This window comes from Nerophis lumbriciformis, linkage group LG21, assembly GCF_033978685.3.
Source record: "Nerophis lumbriciformis linkage group LG21, RoL_Nlum_v2.1, whole genome shotgun sequence".
NCBI lineage: Eukaryota > Metazoa > Chordata > Actinopteri > Syngnathiformes > Syngnathidae > Nerophis > Nerophis lumbriciformis.
Genome location: NC_084568.2, coordinates 11,332,623 through 11,347,104, shown reverse-complemented (window position 1 = coordinate 11,347,104; position 14,482 = coordinate 11,332,623). Strand labels below are relative to the sequence as shown.

The 14,482-nt window shown below is 37.9% G+C and overlaps 1 protein-coding gene across 2 annotated transcripts; it reads left to right on the top strand.

The window, feature by feature from the left end:
- The first annotated feature begins 2,271 nt into the window (after positions 1 to 2,271).
- LOC133621160 (uncharacterized) lies at positions 2,272 to 11,654 on the top strand. Of its 2 annotated transcripts, XM_061983077.1 has the most exons (6): positions 2,272 to 2,290; positions 2,446 to 2,503; positions 5,235 to 5,509; positions 5,575 to 5,752; positions 11,041 to 11,273; positions 11,349 to 11,654. In XM_061983077.1, the coding sequence occupies exons 3-6, from the start codon at positions 5,249 to 5,251 to the stop codon at positions 11,487 to 11,489; spliced, it is 813 nt and encodes a 270-aa protein (XP_061839061.1). In that variant the 5' UTR covers positions 2,272 to 2,290; positions 2,446 to 2,503; positions 5,235 to 5,248; the 3' UTR covers positions 11,490 to 11,654. The 2 variants fall into 2 exon arrangements, with proteins under 2 accessions (XP_061839061.1, XP_061839060.1); XM_061983076.2 differs by lacking the exon at positions 2,272 to 2,290 and having other exon boundaries at positions 2,334 to 2,503.
- Positions 11,655 to 14,482: the final 2,828 nt, after the last annotated feature.

Below are 14,482 nucleotides of genomic sequence, written 5' to 3'. Positions count from 1 at the left end.
AGGTGAGTCGAGTGTGTGGATGTTGGAATGGATCTAGCACAATTGTCCTAGATGATATGAATGGGTTGGTGTTGGAATTTATCGAATCGGTTGAAACATGTTAACGTCGTAACAGCTTGAATTGAGAATGGGTAATTCGTAATTCCTGTAATTTCGGGAAAACTTGGAATTTGTACGAAAAAAATAAAAGGAGAATGTGTTTTCCCAACTAAGAGGAATGTTTTGAAGGTGGAATGGTCAAAAACGGTTAAAAAATGTGGACTTTGAAAACTTTCCAGGAAGAGGTGAAAATAGGGCTGTGGAAAACCAGTAATTCAGGGAATTCCTAGAATTTTTTTGACCTTGGAAAATGGTAGTTTAATTGTCCAAGGTGAGTCGAGTGTGTGGATGTTGGAATGGATCTAGCACAATTGTCCTAGATGATATGAATGGGTTGGTGTTGGAATTTATCGAATCGGTTGAAACATGTTCACGTCGTAACAGCTTGAATTGAGAATGGGTATTTCGGAATTCCTGGAATTTCAGGAAAACTTGGAATTCGTACGAAAAAAATAAAAGGAGAATGTGTTTTCCCAACTAAGAGGAATGTTTTGAAGGTGGAATGGTCAAAAACGGTTAAAAAATGTGGACTTTGAAAACTTTCCAGGAAGAGGTGAATATAGGGCTGTGGAAAACCAGTAATTCAAGGAATTCCTAGAATTTTTTTGACCTTGGAAAATGGTAGTTTAATTGTCCAAGGTGAGTCGAGTGTGTGGATGTTGGAATGGATCTAGCACAATTGTCCTAGATGATATGAATGGGTTGGTGTTGGAATTTATCGAATCGGTTGAAACATGTTAACGTCGTAACAGCTTGAATTGAGAATGGGTATTTCGGAATTCCTGGAATTTCAGGAAAACTTGGAATTCGTACGAAAAAAATAAAAGGAGAATGTGTTTTCCCAAATAAGAGGAATGTTTTGAAGGTGGAATGGTCAAAAACGGTTAAAAAATGTGGACTTTGAAAACTTTCCAGGAAGAGGTGAAAATAGGGCTGTGGAAAACCAGTAATTCAGGGAATTCCTAGAATTTTTTTGACCTTAGAAAATGGTAGTTTGATTGTCCAAGGTGAGTCGAGTGTGTGGATGTTGGAATGGATCTAGCACAATTGTCCTAGATGATATGAATGGGTTGGTGTTGGAATTTATCGAATCGGTTGAAACATGTTAACGTCGTAACAGCTTGAATTGAGAATGGGTATTTCGTAATTCCTGGAATTTCGGGAAAACTTGGAATTTGTACGAAAAAAATAAAAGGAGAATGTGTTTTCCCAACTAAGAGGAATGTTTTGAAGGTGGAATGGTCAAAAACGGTTAAAAAATGTGGACTTTGAAAACTTTCCAGGAAGAGGTGAATATAGGGCTGTGGAAAACCAGTAATTCAGGGAATTCCTAGAATTTTTTTGACCTTGGAAAATGGTAGTTTAATTGTCCAAGGTGAGTCCAGTGTGTGGATGTTGGAACGGATCTGGCACAATTGTCCTAGATGATATGAATGGGTTGGTGTTGGAATTTATCGAATCGGTTGAAACATGTCAACGTCGTAACAGCTTGAATTGAGAATGGGTATTTCGTAATTCCTGGAATTTCGGGAAAACTTGGAATTCGTACGGGAAAAAAAAAGGAAAATTTGTCCCCCCAACTAAGAGGACATTTTTGAAGGTTGAATGGTTGGAATTGAAGCGGTAGAAAATGGATGGAATTGGTTAAAATAATGTAGACTGTGCAAATAATTCCAGGAAGAGGTGAAATTCTGGGAATTCCTGGAATTTTTTTGACCTTTGAAAATGGTAGTTTGATTGTCCAAGGTGGCTGGAGTGTGTGGAGTGTGTGGATGGTGGAACGGGATGATAATAATAAATAGCTGATTTTTTTTTTGGTGAAGAATTGCAAACATATATACGTCATAGACCTGATCTGAGAAATGCAGTGGAAACACAAACCACAGGTCTACGGGAACCTTTAGTTTCAGGAAGTGAAAGTCCCTGAACTTTTGATGGTAAAAAGCCTATTGTCTGGTGGTCGGCTGAAACGTCTTATCATTAAATGATTTAGCGTAATGAAGGCCGACTTCTCCTTTCTGCATAGCGAGTCAACAGGAAGTGAGGCCAAACCACAGCGCCGACAGAAGAAACGCGTTTCAACACGTCCGTGGGCTACAGCGGCGTTTTCTGCTCCGACGGCTTCAACGCCGGCTTCTTGTGCTTCGGCGAGTGGCGGTGACCTCGCTGACGGTGCTAGAGGAGGCGGGAGGTGAGAGGGTGGGGGGGGGGGGGCCTTTGTCGCTTCTGCTTTTTTCACAGTGAGCGTGTTGCCGCTGAATAGCGGAGCGTGTGCTGGCAGGAAGAGGAAGAGAAGAGCGAGCAGGCGGTGTGTAAAAAAAAAAAAAAGTGTTTTGTTCACCCCAGGAAGACGCTGACATGATGTGAGTGAGTCCGCTCCCAGACATGATCTTCTAGCACCAAGGTAAGGCTTGTGTCGCGGCCGTTGTTGCAAGTTGTCAGACTTTACCATTAGGTTTTGCCCAGTCGCTTTCAAAAAAAAAAGAAGTTACATTTCTGGAAAGCCGACAAGCTCCAACCTGCCAGGCGCTTTTTCCCCCCCTCTCCCCTGCACATGTTTTGCAAGAGTGGAGACGCAGAAGAAGAAGCTGCGGCAAAAATATTCAGCACAGTTTTCACACTCGCAGTCGTTCTAAACAAGCCGGATCCTTCTAGAAGCAGATCTGTTCTGAACGTAACAAGGAACTATAACTGGAACTATACTCAATAACGCAATGCTCAATTTTACTCCTTCCACTTTTTTGTTACAATTTCTCACTTCCTCGATTCACTCTTTTATTCCAATTTCTCACTTTTACTCGATTCACTCTTTTATTCCAATTCCTCACTTTTACTCGATTTATTCTTTTATTCCAAATTCTCACTTACTCGATTCACTCTTTCTTATTCCAATTTCTCACTTTTACTCGATTCACTTTTTTATTCCAATTTCTCACTTTACTCGATTCACTCTTTTATTCCAATTTCTCACTTTTACTCGATTCTCTATTTTATTCCAATTCCCCACTTTTACTCGATTCACTCTGCTATTCCAATTTTTGACTACTCAATTCACTCTTTTATTCAATTTTCTCACTTTTACTTGATTTACTCTTTTATTCCAATTTCTCACTTTTACTCGATTCACTCTTTTATTTCAATTTCTCTCTTACTCGATTCAGTCTTTTATTCCAATTTCTCACTTTTGTTCGATTCACTTTTTTATTCCACTTTCTCACTTTACTCGATTCACTCTTTTATTCCAATTTCTCACTTTTACTCGATTCTCTATTTTATTCCAATTCCCCACTTTTACTCTATTCACTCTGCTTTTCCAATTTCTGACTACTCAATTCACTCTTTTATTCAATTTTCTCACTTTTACTTGATTTACTCTTTTATTCCAATTTCTCACTTTTACTCGATTCACTCTTTTATTTCAATTTGTCTCTTACTCGATTCAGTCTTTTATTCCAATTCCTCACTTTTGTTCGATTCACTTTTTTATTCCAATTTCTCACTTTTACTCGATTGACTCTTTTATTCCAATTTTTCACTTTTACTTGATTCACTCTTTTATTCCAATTCCTCACTTTTACTCGATTCACTCTTTTATTCCAATTTCTCACTTACTCGATTCGCTCTTTTATTCCAATTCCTCACTTTTACTCAATTCACTCTTTTATTCCAATTTCTCACTTTTACTTGATTCACTCTTTTTTTCCCAATTCCTCACTCTTACTCGATTCACTCTTTTATTCCAATTTCTCACTTACTCGATTCGCTCTTTTATTCCAATTCCTCACTTTTACTCAATTCACTCTTTTATTCCAATTTCTCACTTTTACTTGATTCACTCTTTTTTTTCCAATTCCTCACTCTTACTCGATTCACTCTTTTACTTCAATTTCTCTTCCAAGACACTCTTCTATCTTCTAATTTCATAACTGAAATATTTAAATTTAACGAATAAAATTAGATCTGACATGTAAAAAAAAAGAAAGTGTAAAATATAATTTTATAAGTCAAATATTTCAATTTAACATGTTAAATTAAATTTGACTTGGGAAAACAACTACATTTACTGTATAAAATATAGTTTTAGAACTTAAGTATTTTAATTTAACATATTCAATTTGAAATGTGAAAACATAATTATATGTATCAATATAATTATATAAATGAAATATTTTGATTTGACATATTAATTTTGACATGTAAAAAAACTTAATTTTATGTATTAAATACAACTATGTAACTGATATATATCATTTTATCATATTACATTTGACATGTAAAAAACCCCGTAAATTTATGTAAATTAAACATGTGAACAAAATAATTGTATGTATTAGGTATCACTTTATAACTGAAATATTTAAAATTTAACATAATAAAGTAGACATGTGAAAAAAAAAACATAACTTTATGTATTAAATATAACTTTATAACTGAAATATTTAACTTTATCATAACAAATGTGAGCTATGAAAAAAGTATATATTAAATAGGACTTTAAAACTGAAATATTTCACTTTATCATAAAACATTTGACATATGAAAACTATTTTTTTTAAATAACACTAAATAACTGAAATATTTTTTAGTTTAACATACTAAATTGGACATGTAAAAAAAACAGAATTGTATGTATTACATTTTTTTTTATAGCTGATATATTTCACTTTATCATAAACAATTTGACTTTTGAAAAAAAAATAAAAAAATTTGAATTTAACATAATAAATTGATGTGAAAAAAAAATAATTTTATGTATTAACTATCACTTGATAAATTAGATTAAAATGCAGAAGTGAAATACTTTTAACATATAAACTAATTTTACAACTGAAAAAAGAAAAAACTAATGTGTGTAAATTGTTTTCAATTCGTGTCACACGGTTGTTGCTAGGTAGATTTCCCGGGGCACACCTCATTTGTGCCTCAAAGGCCAAAGATTTTGAATTATTTGCTGACAGGTAAGCCACGCCCACTAGGCTATAACACTATGAAATATGCTGCATTCTAGGCTGCTGGGCAAATTGACACTAAGGAGGTCAGATGAGTTAAACATTGTTCAAACCTGCTCTGTATGAAGTAGAAAATGAAAGCAAAAATGTCTGACCCGGTTTGTTGTTGCGTAATGGCGTGCGTAGAGTTCCGAGTGGACATGGCTCTGGTCGGCGCCCAAGCGGAGGCAAAAGAGGGCGTCGCCCAAAGAGGGGAGGCGGAGAAACTGAAAAGGTCAGAAGAAGAGGAGGAGAAGAAGGACGCCTCGGAGGAGGATTTAGTGGACGTTGATGACTTGCCGCAGGATGCGAGTGACGCACGTGTCCCCCCGCCACACCTGTACCTGGGCTTCAAGCCCCTAAGCAGGGAGGGGCTACTTCTTGGAAGCATGCGGAGCAAGGAGGAGGAGGACGCCAAACAAGTCAGTGAGGAACACGTCAAGTAAGTCAAAACAGTCACGTGACTTCTCTCCTCTTCACTCGTCAGGCTCGCCGGCTGACCCCCGACTTCCCGGACGCGCTCTACGAGCTGCTGTGCACGCTGCAGGAGGGCCGGCGCCTCAATGACCAGCGCTGCTCCTTCAGGCTGGAAGGCGCCATGAGGAGGCGGTGCCACTCCGAGCCCAGCGTCCTGGGGCCCGGCGACAGAGGCGAGGGGCGGAGAGGTCTGCGTGCAACGCCGCTTTCAGACACGGGGGAGGGGGGAAGCAGAGAGTCAATATGGATTATGTGTTAACATCAACCGCGAATAAATTGGGCGGTGGTAACGGAGGATGGCTACTTTTATATAAGCCACATCAACTTAATAGCAAAGACTACTTCCTGACTCGGCAACAATACTTTACTGACATCTAATGTCTCGGAATTGCAACTGCATGCAAATGCTACGATATAATACTTGCGAATGAGACTTACAAAAACTAAATAGGGGTGTTAAATAGATTTTCGAATGAATCGCAATTTTTATACAAAACAAAAACTATAAAAAAAAAAAAATATATATATATATATATATACTAGAGATGCGCGGTTTGCGGGCACAACCGCGGAGTCCGCGGATTATCCGCGGATCGGGCGGATGAAATAAAAAAAAATTGATTTTATCGGCGGGTCGGGTCGGGTCGGGTCGGGTCGGGTCTGGTCGGGTGGTTGAAATAAAAAACAATTTGATTTTAAATAGATTCAGGCGGGTGGCAGTTAAACCAATTGGTAAATATATATACATAGTTAAATGTTGTTACCCACATACGAAAAACGAGCAGGCACCTGCTGCATATGCCACAACAGAAGAAAAAAAAAAAAAGAAATGGACGGAGCGGAGAAGGGACGCCTCGCCGGGGTCCGGGACCGAGGCCCCTTCCCCCGAGAGGGCCCCACCGGGAGCCGTAGCTGAGGCGATCCGCGAGAAGGGCCCGACGCACGTCCAGGGTCACCACCGCGCCCCCCGCACCGACACCCCGCCTCGTCCGCCTTCGCCGCGGCCGGCATCACGCGCAGCAGGTAAGCAGCTTACCTGCCCGCCACCCCCGTGGCCGGGGGCTCGTAACAGGGGTCACTCCGTGCGCTCCGCCCGCGCAGCTTACCTGCCCGCCACCCCTGTTGCCGGGGGCGCGTAACAGGGGTCACTCCGCGCGCAGTGCGCTCACGAAAGGGGTGGGGCTCACCCTGGTTGATACAGACAGCAGCTAGGACGGTGGCCATGGAAGTCGGAACCCGCTAAGGAGTGTGTACCAACCCACCTGCCGAATCAACTAGCCCTGAAAATGGATGGAGCTGGAGCGTCGGGCCCATATACCCGGCCGTCGCCGGCAGCGAGATGCGCTTGGAGGTGCGCTCAGCGCGGCTCCCATATGATTGCGCACTGGTGTGCGTCTGGGTCGTGACAGCGTGGCACGCGAATGTCTGTGCTGCATTGGATCAGTCTCCTTTCTTTAACAGGCAAAAGCTTTATAACCTCACTAATGCCTTGCATCGTCTATATTAGATATATAACAACGGGCGGGTGCGGGCGGATGGCGGGCGGATGCGGTTCTGATCAAATGTTAGATCGGGTGGATTGCGGATGGTTGACGACTTTCTGATGCGGTTGCGGATGAAATAATTGCCTATCCGCGCATCTCTAATATATACACACACATATATATATATATATATATATATATATATATATATATATATATATATATATACATACATACATACATACATACATACATACATACATACATACATATATATATATATATATATATATATAATAATAATTAAAAAAAAAAATATATATATATAAATATATATTTCAATATGTGCTGTCCAGCCACTCAGACAAATCCTATTGTTTATGTAGATGATCATATCTGCTGTACAGATTTACTTTAGAAAATAGAATTGTTAGATATTTGTATTATTTGGCTTCATTCAATGTTTGCGTAGAATTTTATTAAACAAAACCATATTTTTTTTTAGTAATACAGAAATTGATCAGAGCTGTGTATCTATTTTATGGAGGAATGTAGTTAATCAGAGAACTGGCAGCCAATGTTATTAAAAAAGTATCGTTTTGAAACGAGTATCGTTTTAAATCAAGAATCGATTCTGAATTGAATCGTCACCCCCAAGAATCTAATCGTATCGTGTGGTGCCCAAAGATTCACAACCCACTGTTAAATGTAGAATTTTAATTTTATTATTAAATCTATTTATTTGACACAATTACATCAATACACAAATTAACCAAAAATACATAAAATAAATGTGTACATTATAAATATAAAAACATTTAATAACATTAAATTATAAAAATAAATAGAGTAAACAAATTTTACTTAATTTACTACCAGATGAACACGAAAAGTACCAGGTCGCGGGGATTAGTGCTATTGACTTGGAGTGTAAAATAAGTAATTTGAATTATCAAATGTTTTGATGTGATTATTGATTTCTGATGCATAGTCCACACAAATATTGATTTGACACAGAAAGGTTCTCTGTGTCACACCACTTCTTTGACACACAAAAAAGGAAACCTGCCAACACTTTTGGCTAACTAACACTGGTAAAATTACTTTAAATATTGTTCATTTATTGATTAATATGTGGAATTAGCCCAATGACGGTTGTAGAGATCAAATAATTAATCATAAAAATGTAAAACGGTATTGTTGCGTAATATTATTTTTTTTGTCAACGTTCTCCCAAAAGCTACATAAATAATAAAATAAATTGCAATATTGGTAGGAACTGTGCGTGAATGCCCTAAGTGCGCTAGCCGCCGAACCGCCTATACTGAAATGCTTGAATGTCCAGGGTGAGTGGAGTGTGTGGATGTTGGAACGGTTCCAATCGGTTGAGAAATGTGGGATATGGAGAGGTTTGTATATTGCCCATTCATTTTCAACGGGGAAACATTCCTGGTAATTCCTGGTAATCAGGGAACTTTACGAACTGGGAAACATGCTGGCTGGAATTTCCAGGGTGAATGGAGTGTGTGGATGTTGGAACGGTTCAAATCGGTTGAGAAATGTGGGATATGCAGTTGATTGTGTGTTTCACATTCATTGTCAATAGGGAGAAATTTCAGAAAAATTCTGAGTAAACCGGGAATTTGGGGAAAGTGAAAACAATGTTTTGCATTAGATGTATGGAGAGAGTAGTGTGTGTGGATGGTTGAAAGGATGGAATCAGGTTTAGAAATGGCGCCACATTTTGAGAATTTGGGCATTGTTGATCTATGAACACGTTCATTCATTTGAATGGGAATTTCCTGGAAATTTTGGAATTTCGGTAAATTTTAGAAAAAAAATATAGATAATACCCTAATTGTCTTTGATCAGACGAATGGGTTGGTTTTTTTAATCAGTTGAAAAATGTTGACATAGTAACACTTTGAAATGAGAATGGGTATTTCTGAATTCCTGGAATTTCGGGAAAACCGGGAATTTATATGAAAATAAATAGAAGTTGTTGTCCCAACTAAGAGGAATGTTTTGAAGGGAGAATGGTCAAAAACGGTTGAAAAATGTGGACTGTGAAAACTTTCCAGGAAGAGGCTTTGGAGAATCGGGAATTTTGGGAATACCTAGAATTTTTTTTTTTACCTGGGTAGTTTGATTGTCTGAGGTGAGTGGAGTGTGTGGATGTTGGAACGGTTGCAATCAGTTGAGAAATGTGTGATATGGAGAGGTTTGTATATTGTCCGTTGATTTTGAACGGGGAAACATTCCTGGTAATTCCGGGTAATCAGGTCATTTTCCAAGCCAGGAAACATGCTGGCTGGAATTTCCAGGGTGGGTGGAGTGTGTGGATGTTGGAACGGTTCAAATCGGTTGAGAAATGTGGGATATGGAGAGGTTTGGATATTGCTCATTCATTGTCAATAGGGAGAGAATTCGGAAAAATTCCGGGTAAACCGGGAATTTTTGAGTAGTGTGTGTGGATGGTTGAAAGGACGGAATCGGGTTTAAAAATGGCGCAACATTTTGAGAATTTGAGCATTGTTGATCTATGAACACGTTCATTCATTTGAATGGGAGTTTCCTGGAAATTTTGGAATTTCGAGAAAACCGGGAATTTTAGAAAATATAGATAGTACCCTCATTGTCCTCGATCACATGAATGGGTTGGTTTTGGCATTTTTTGAATCGGTTGAAAAATGTTGACGTAGTAACACTTTGAAATGAGAATGGGTATTTCTGAATACCTGGAATTTCGGGAAAACCGGGAATTTATATGAAAATAAATAGAAGTTGTTGTCCCAACTGAGAGGAATGTTTTGAAGGGAGAATGGTCAAAAACGGTTGAAAAATGTGGACTGTGAAAACTTTCCAGGAAGAGGCTTTGGAGAATCGGGAATTTTGGGAATACCTAGAATTTTTTTTTTTACCTGGGTAGTTTGATTGTCCGAGGTGAGTGGAGTGTGTGGATGTTGGAACGGTTGCAATCAGTTGAGAAATGTGGGATATGGAGAGGTTTGTATATTGTCCGTTGATTTTGAACGGGGAAACATTCCTGGTAATTCCGGGTAATCAGGTCATTTTCCAAGCCGGGAAACATGCTGGCTGGAATTTCCAGGGTGGGTGGAGTGTGTGGATGTTGGAACGGTTCAAATCGGTTGAGAAATGTGGGATATGGAGAGGTTTGGATATTGCTCATTCATTGTCAATAGGGAGAGAATTTCGGAAAAATTCCGAGTAAACCGGGAATTTTTGAGTAGTGTGTGTGGATGGTTGAAAGGACGGAATCGGGTTTAAAAATGGCGCAACATTTTGAGAATTTGAGCATTTCCTGGAATTTCGGGAAAACCGGGAATTTATATGAAAATAAATAGAAGTTGTTGTCCCAACTGAGAGGAATGTTTTGAAGGGAGAATGGTCAAAAACGGTTGAAAAATGTGGACTGTGAAAACTTTCCAGGAAGAGGCTTTGGAGAATCAGGAATTTTGGGAATACCTGGAATTTTTTTTTTACCTTGGTAGTTTGATTGTCCGAGGTGAGTGGAGTGTGTGGATGGTGGAACGGTTCCAATCAGGTGAGAAATGTGGGAATTGTGCATGTTTGAAAAATTTCAATAAGCTAAATGCCCCAGAAACCGGGAATTCTGGGTAATCCGGCAACGTTTTGATACTGGAACGGTTCCGATCGGACAAAAACTGTGAGCTGTGGAGCGCGCCAAAACGTTTGCGTCGGAATAATAATAATGATAAATAGACGACTTTTCGATGTAGAATAGTACATGAAAGCTACAATGTTACGAGTGCTGACACTAAATGGACTCACCACTGCCTCTGCAGGGACAAAATGGCATTACAAGAGGGAAAAAAAAAAATCACATTTTGATGGTTCACATTCGGTGCTAAAACAACTTCAATATTTGTTATCAAGTTTGCTGGCGGGGGACAAAGTTGTCGAGTCACACAACATCTAAGCGTGTTTTTGTTGTTGTCGTCCTGGAACAGTCATCTTCTCCTCCATGACGTCGCTGCAGAGGGAGGAGTTCTTCGAGCTGGTGGCCACGGCCCAAGCTCGCCGCCTGGACGACCAGAGGGCACACCTGCAGAGGCTCCCGCGGGCGAAACCGAAGACCAGAAGTTTCCGGGGCAGCCTAAAGCAGCTGTCTTTGCCCAGGAGGCCTCAGAGGGCCGCTCCCGTCCCCAAGGAGGACCTGTACAACATGATCCTCACCACGCAGGTAGTCCTTATCTTCAACGTGTTTGTGAACAAATGCATGTTTATTCCTCCTTGTCGCCCCTGCTCACACCTGCAGGCCCAAGGCAGGCTGGAGGACCAGCGCAGTCGGGCCCCGGGGCCCATGGATGACGAGGACTTCTTCTCCCTGTTGCTCAGGGTCCAGGGGGGACGCATGGACGAGCAGAGGACTGAGCTACCAAACCTGCTGCAAACTTAAGATTTGGAAGGAACCGGGGGGAGATAGTCTCGCTTTTTTTTAGGTCAACGTGCTTTTCTACTAACGCATCACTGAACGTTTGCTTGGAATGTTTGAGCCCCTTTGACCGTGGGAATCATTCTGGAACACAAAAATAATAAGATATTAAACATCTTGCTTCCTTTAGTCACTAGAGTGTACTTCTTATTTTTAAGTAGCTTCAACAAGAGTCCTTCAATGTACATTTTAGGTTTACTTTGATGTCAAGGTTAAAAATGGATAGTATTTTGTGGGTACCAAATAGAAATTGTATTGTATTTTTATCTATAGATTTTTTTTCAGAGTGAGTCTATTTTAATCATTTGAATATCTGTCATAAAAAATGTTTATGTATACAATTTTCATGATGTTTTTATTTTTATTTTATTCTATTTTAATGATTTGAAAAAATATATGTTTTTATATATATATATATATATATATATATATATATATACACAATTTTAATAGTTTAATATGATACATTTATTTTATTGTATCTAATTTCATTTGAAAAATAGTGCAAATAAGTTGCAAATATATGCAATACATTTTTGCTTTATCAATCCAAATTTTAATATAATTAAATTGAATTGTTTAAATTTGTATTTTATTTTATTTTAATCATTTGAAAAAACAACAACGTTTTTATATATACATTTTTAACAGTTTGATATGAGAAATGCATTTTATTGTATCTAATTCGATTTGCAAATAAATTGCGGATAAATGCAATAAATGTTTGCTTTATCAATCAAAACTAATTGAACCATCAGCAAATATTAATACTACCAAAAGAAAAATACCCCCCCCCCCCAAAAAAAAGATAAAAAATAAAATTATATATATATATATATATATATATATATATATATATATATATATATATATATATATATATTTATTGTGGGGACCAAATACACATTTCAAACATGTATTTTTATCTATAGATATTTTGCAGAGTGAGTCTATTTTAATTATTAAAAAAAAAAAAAAAGTTTTCATACATACAATTGTAATAGTTTAGTATGAGAAATTAATACTATTGTATGTAATTTTATTTGAAATAATTTTGATATAACTATTTTGATCATTTATTATCATGACAGTTTAAAATATTTGTATTTTATTTTAAATACCTATTAATAAATATTTAATATCATATTTAAATGTATCAAAATTATGCAACTAAATGCTAAAAAAACACAATTATCTATAAATAACTGCTACAGTGAATTTTATATAAAATGTAAGAAACGATGACAGAAAATAGTGCAAATAATTTGCATGCATATATATATATATATATATATATATATATATATATATATATATATATATATATATATATATGCAATACATTTTTGCTTTATCAATCAAAAATTACTAAACACATGTGCACTTGCAACTTCCCAGTAGATGTAGTATAGACACAGAAAGATAAGTGTACTTACTTCTTCATTACACAACAACACAAGTGTACTGACTGTTTCTACCCAGCAAAGGTAGTAAGTACACAAAAACACATGTGTTCTTCCTACTTCTACCCAGTAAGGGTAGTAAGTACACAAAAACACATGTGCGCTTACTACTGAGTAGTAGTAGTAAGTACACATGTGTACTTACTACTGCTACTGAGTAGTAGTAGTAAGTACACATGTGTACTTACCGCTTCTACCCACACGTGTGACTACTTTTAAATTCACAGGAACATATGTGTACTTACTACTTCTAGCCAGTAGACGTAATAGGTGCAAACAAACACACGTGTACTTACTATTTCTATTACACAAGAACACATTGTTTACTGACGACTTACACATGTGCGCTTATACCAGAGGTGGCACCAAGTCATTGTTTTGCAAGTCACAAGTAAGTCTCAAGTCTTTGCCCTCAAGTCCGAGTCAAGTCCCGAGTCAAGACAGGCAAGCCCCGAGTCAAGTCCAAAGTCAAGACTGGAAAGTCTCAAGTCAAGTCCTAAGTCCTGCATTTTGAGTTTCGAGTCCTTTCAAGTCCTTTTAACCACAGACTAATATATTAACACAGATTGTGTATGCTTTTCAAACGCTGTATTTATTTATTAAAACAAGTGCATTTTAAATTGCAGGAAAGAAAATTGTGCTGACATTGCACTTTATAATAGCACTATTAACCAGTCATTTTAAACATTAACTCATTCCTTTACAGAACAAACACATTGAAAAATAAAGTGCAAATGTACTTATTTGTACAAAAGTGTTAACATTGAAAAAACATGACATATACGTGAACATAACAAAAAAGTTGTACTTTTTATATGTCAGGGCCCTATGCTGCATTGCATTTGCAAAAGACCAAATTAGCCAAGAGTCTGTCAGTCATTTGTGCACGATGGGGGCGTAGTATGATGCCACCATGGCTGAAAACTCGCTCCACTGGAGCACTGGAGGCAGGCACTGCCAAGACTCTCATGGCCACTCGGAACAGTGAAGGAAGAGTCTTCATGTTCAATGCCCAGAACAAAAGGGGGGAGAGAGTTTTTTTGGGTTGGTGCACTACTTGTAAGTGTATCTTGTGTTTTTTATGTTGATTTAATTAAAAAAAAAAAATATATATATATTTCTTGTGCGGCCCGATACCAATCGATCCACGGACCAGTAGCGGGCCGCGGCCCGGTGGTTGGGGACCACTGAGGTAAACAACCAATAGTATGTCAGAAAGCTAGCTAAAACGGTACACATATTCATAATATAGTATACATTTTAACTGACCTTTATTTTACTATTTTTGTCTTTTTTTAGGTGGCTAAAATACGCGGTGCTGCTGACCGCCGTCTAACGTTACGTGTGATATATTGACTAACGTAACCCTGCTTAAAAAAAATCACTGAACAAAAAGTATGAATAAGGTAGTGAACTGCAACAGATTCCCGTGTTTGCAATAACGTTATAACGTTAGCAGTGAGTTTACAGCCTCACTGATTTAACTACACAGCA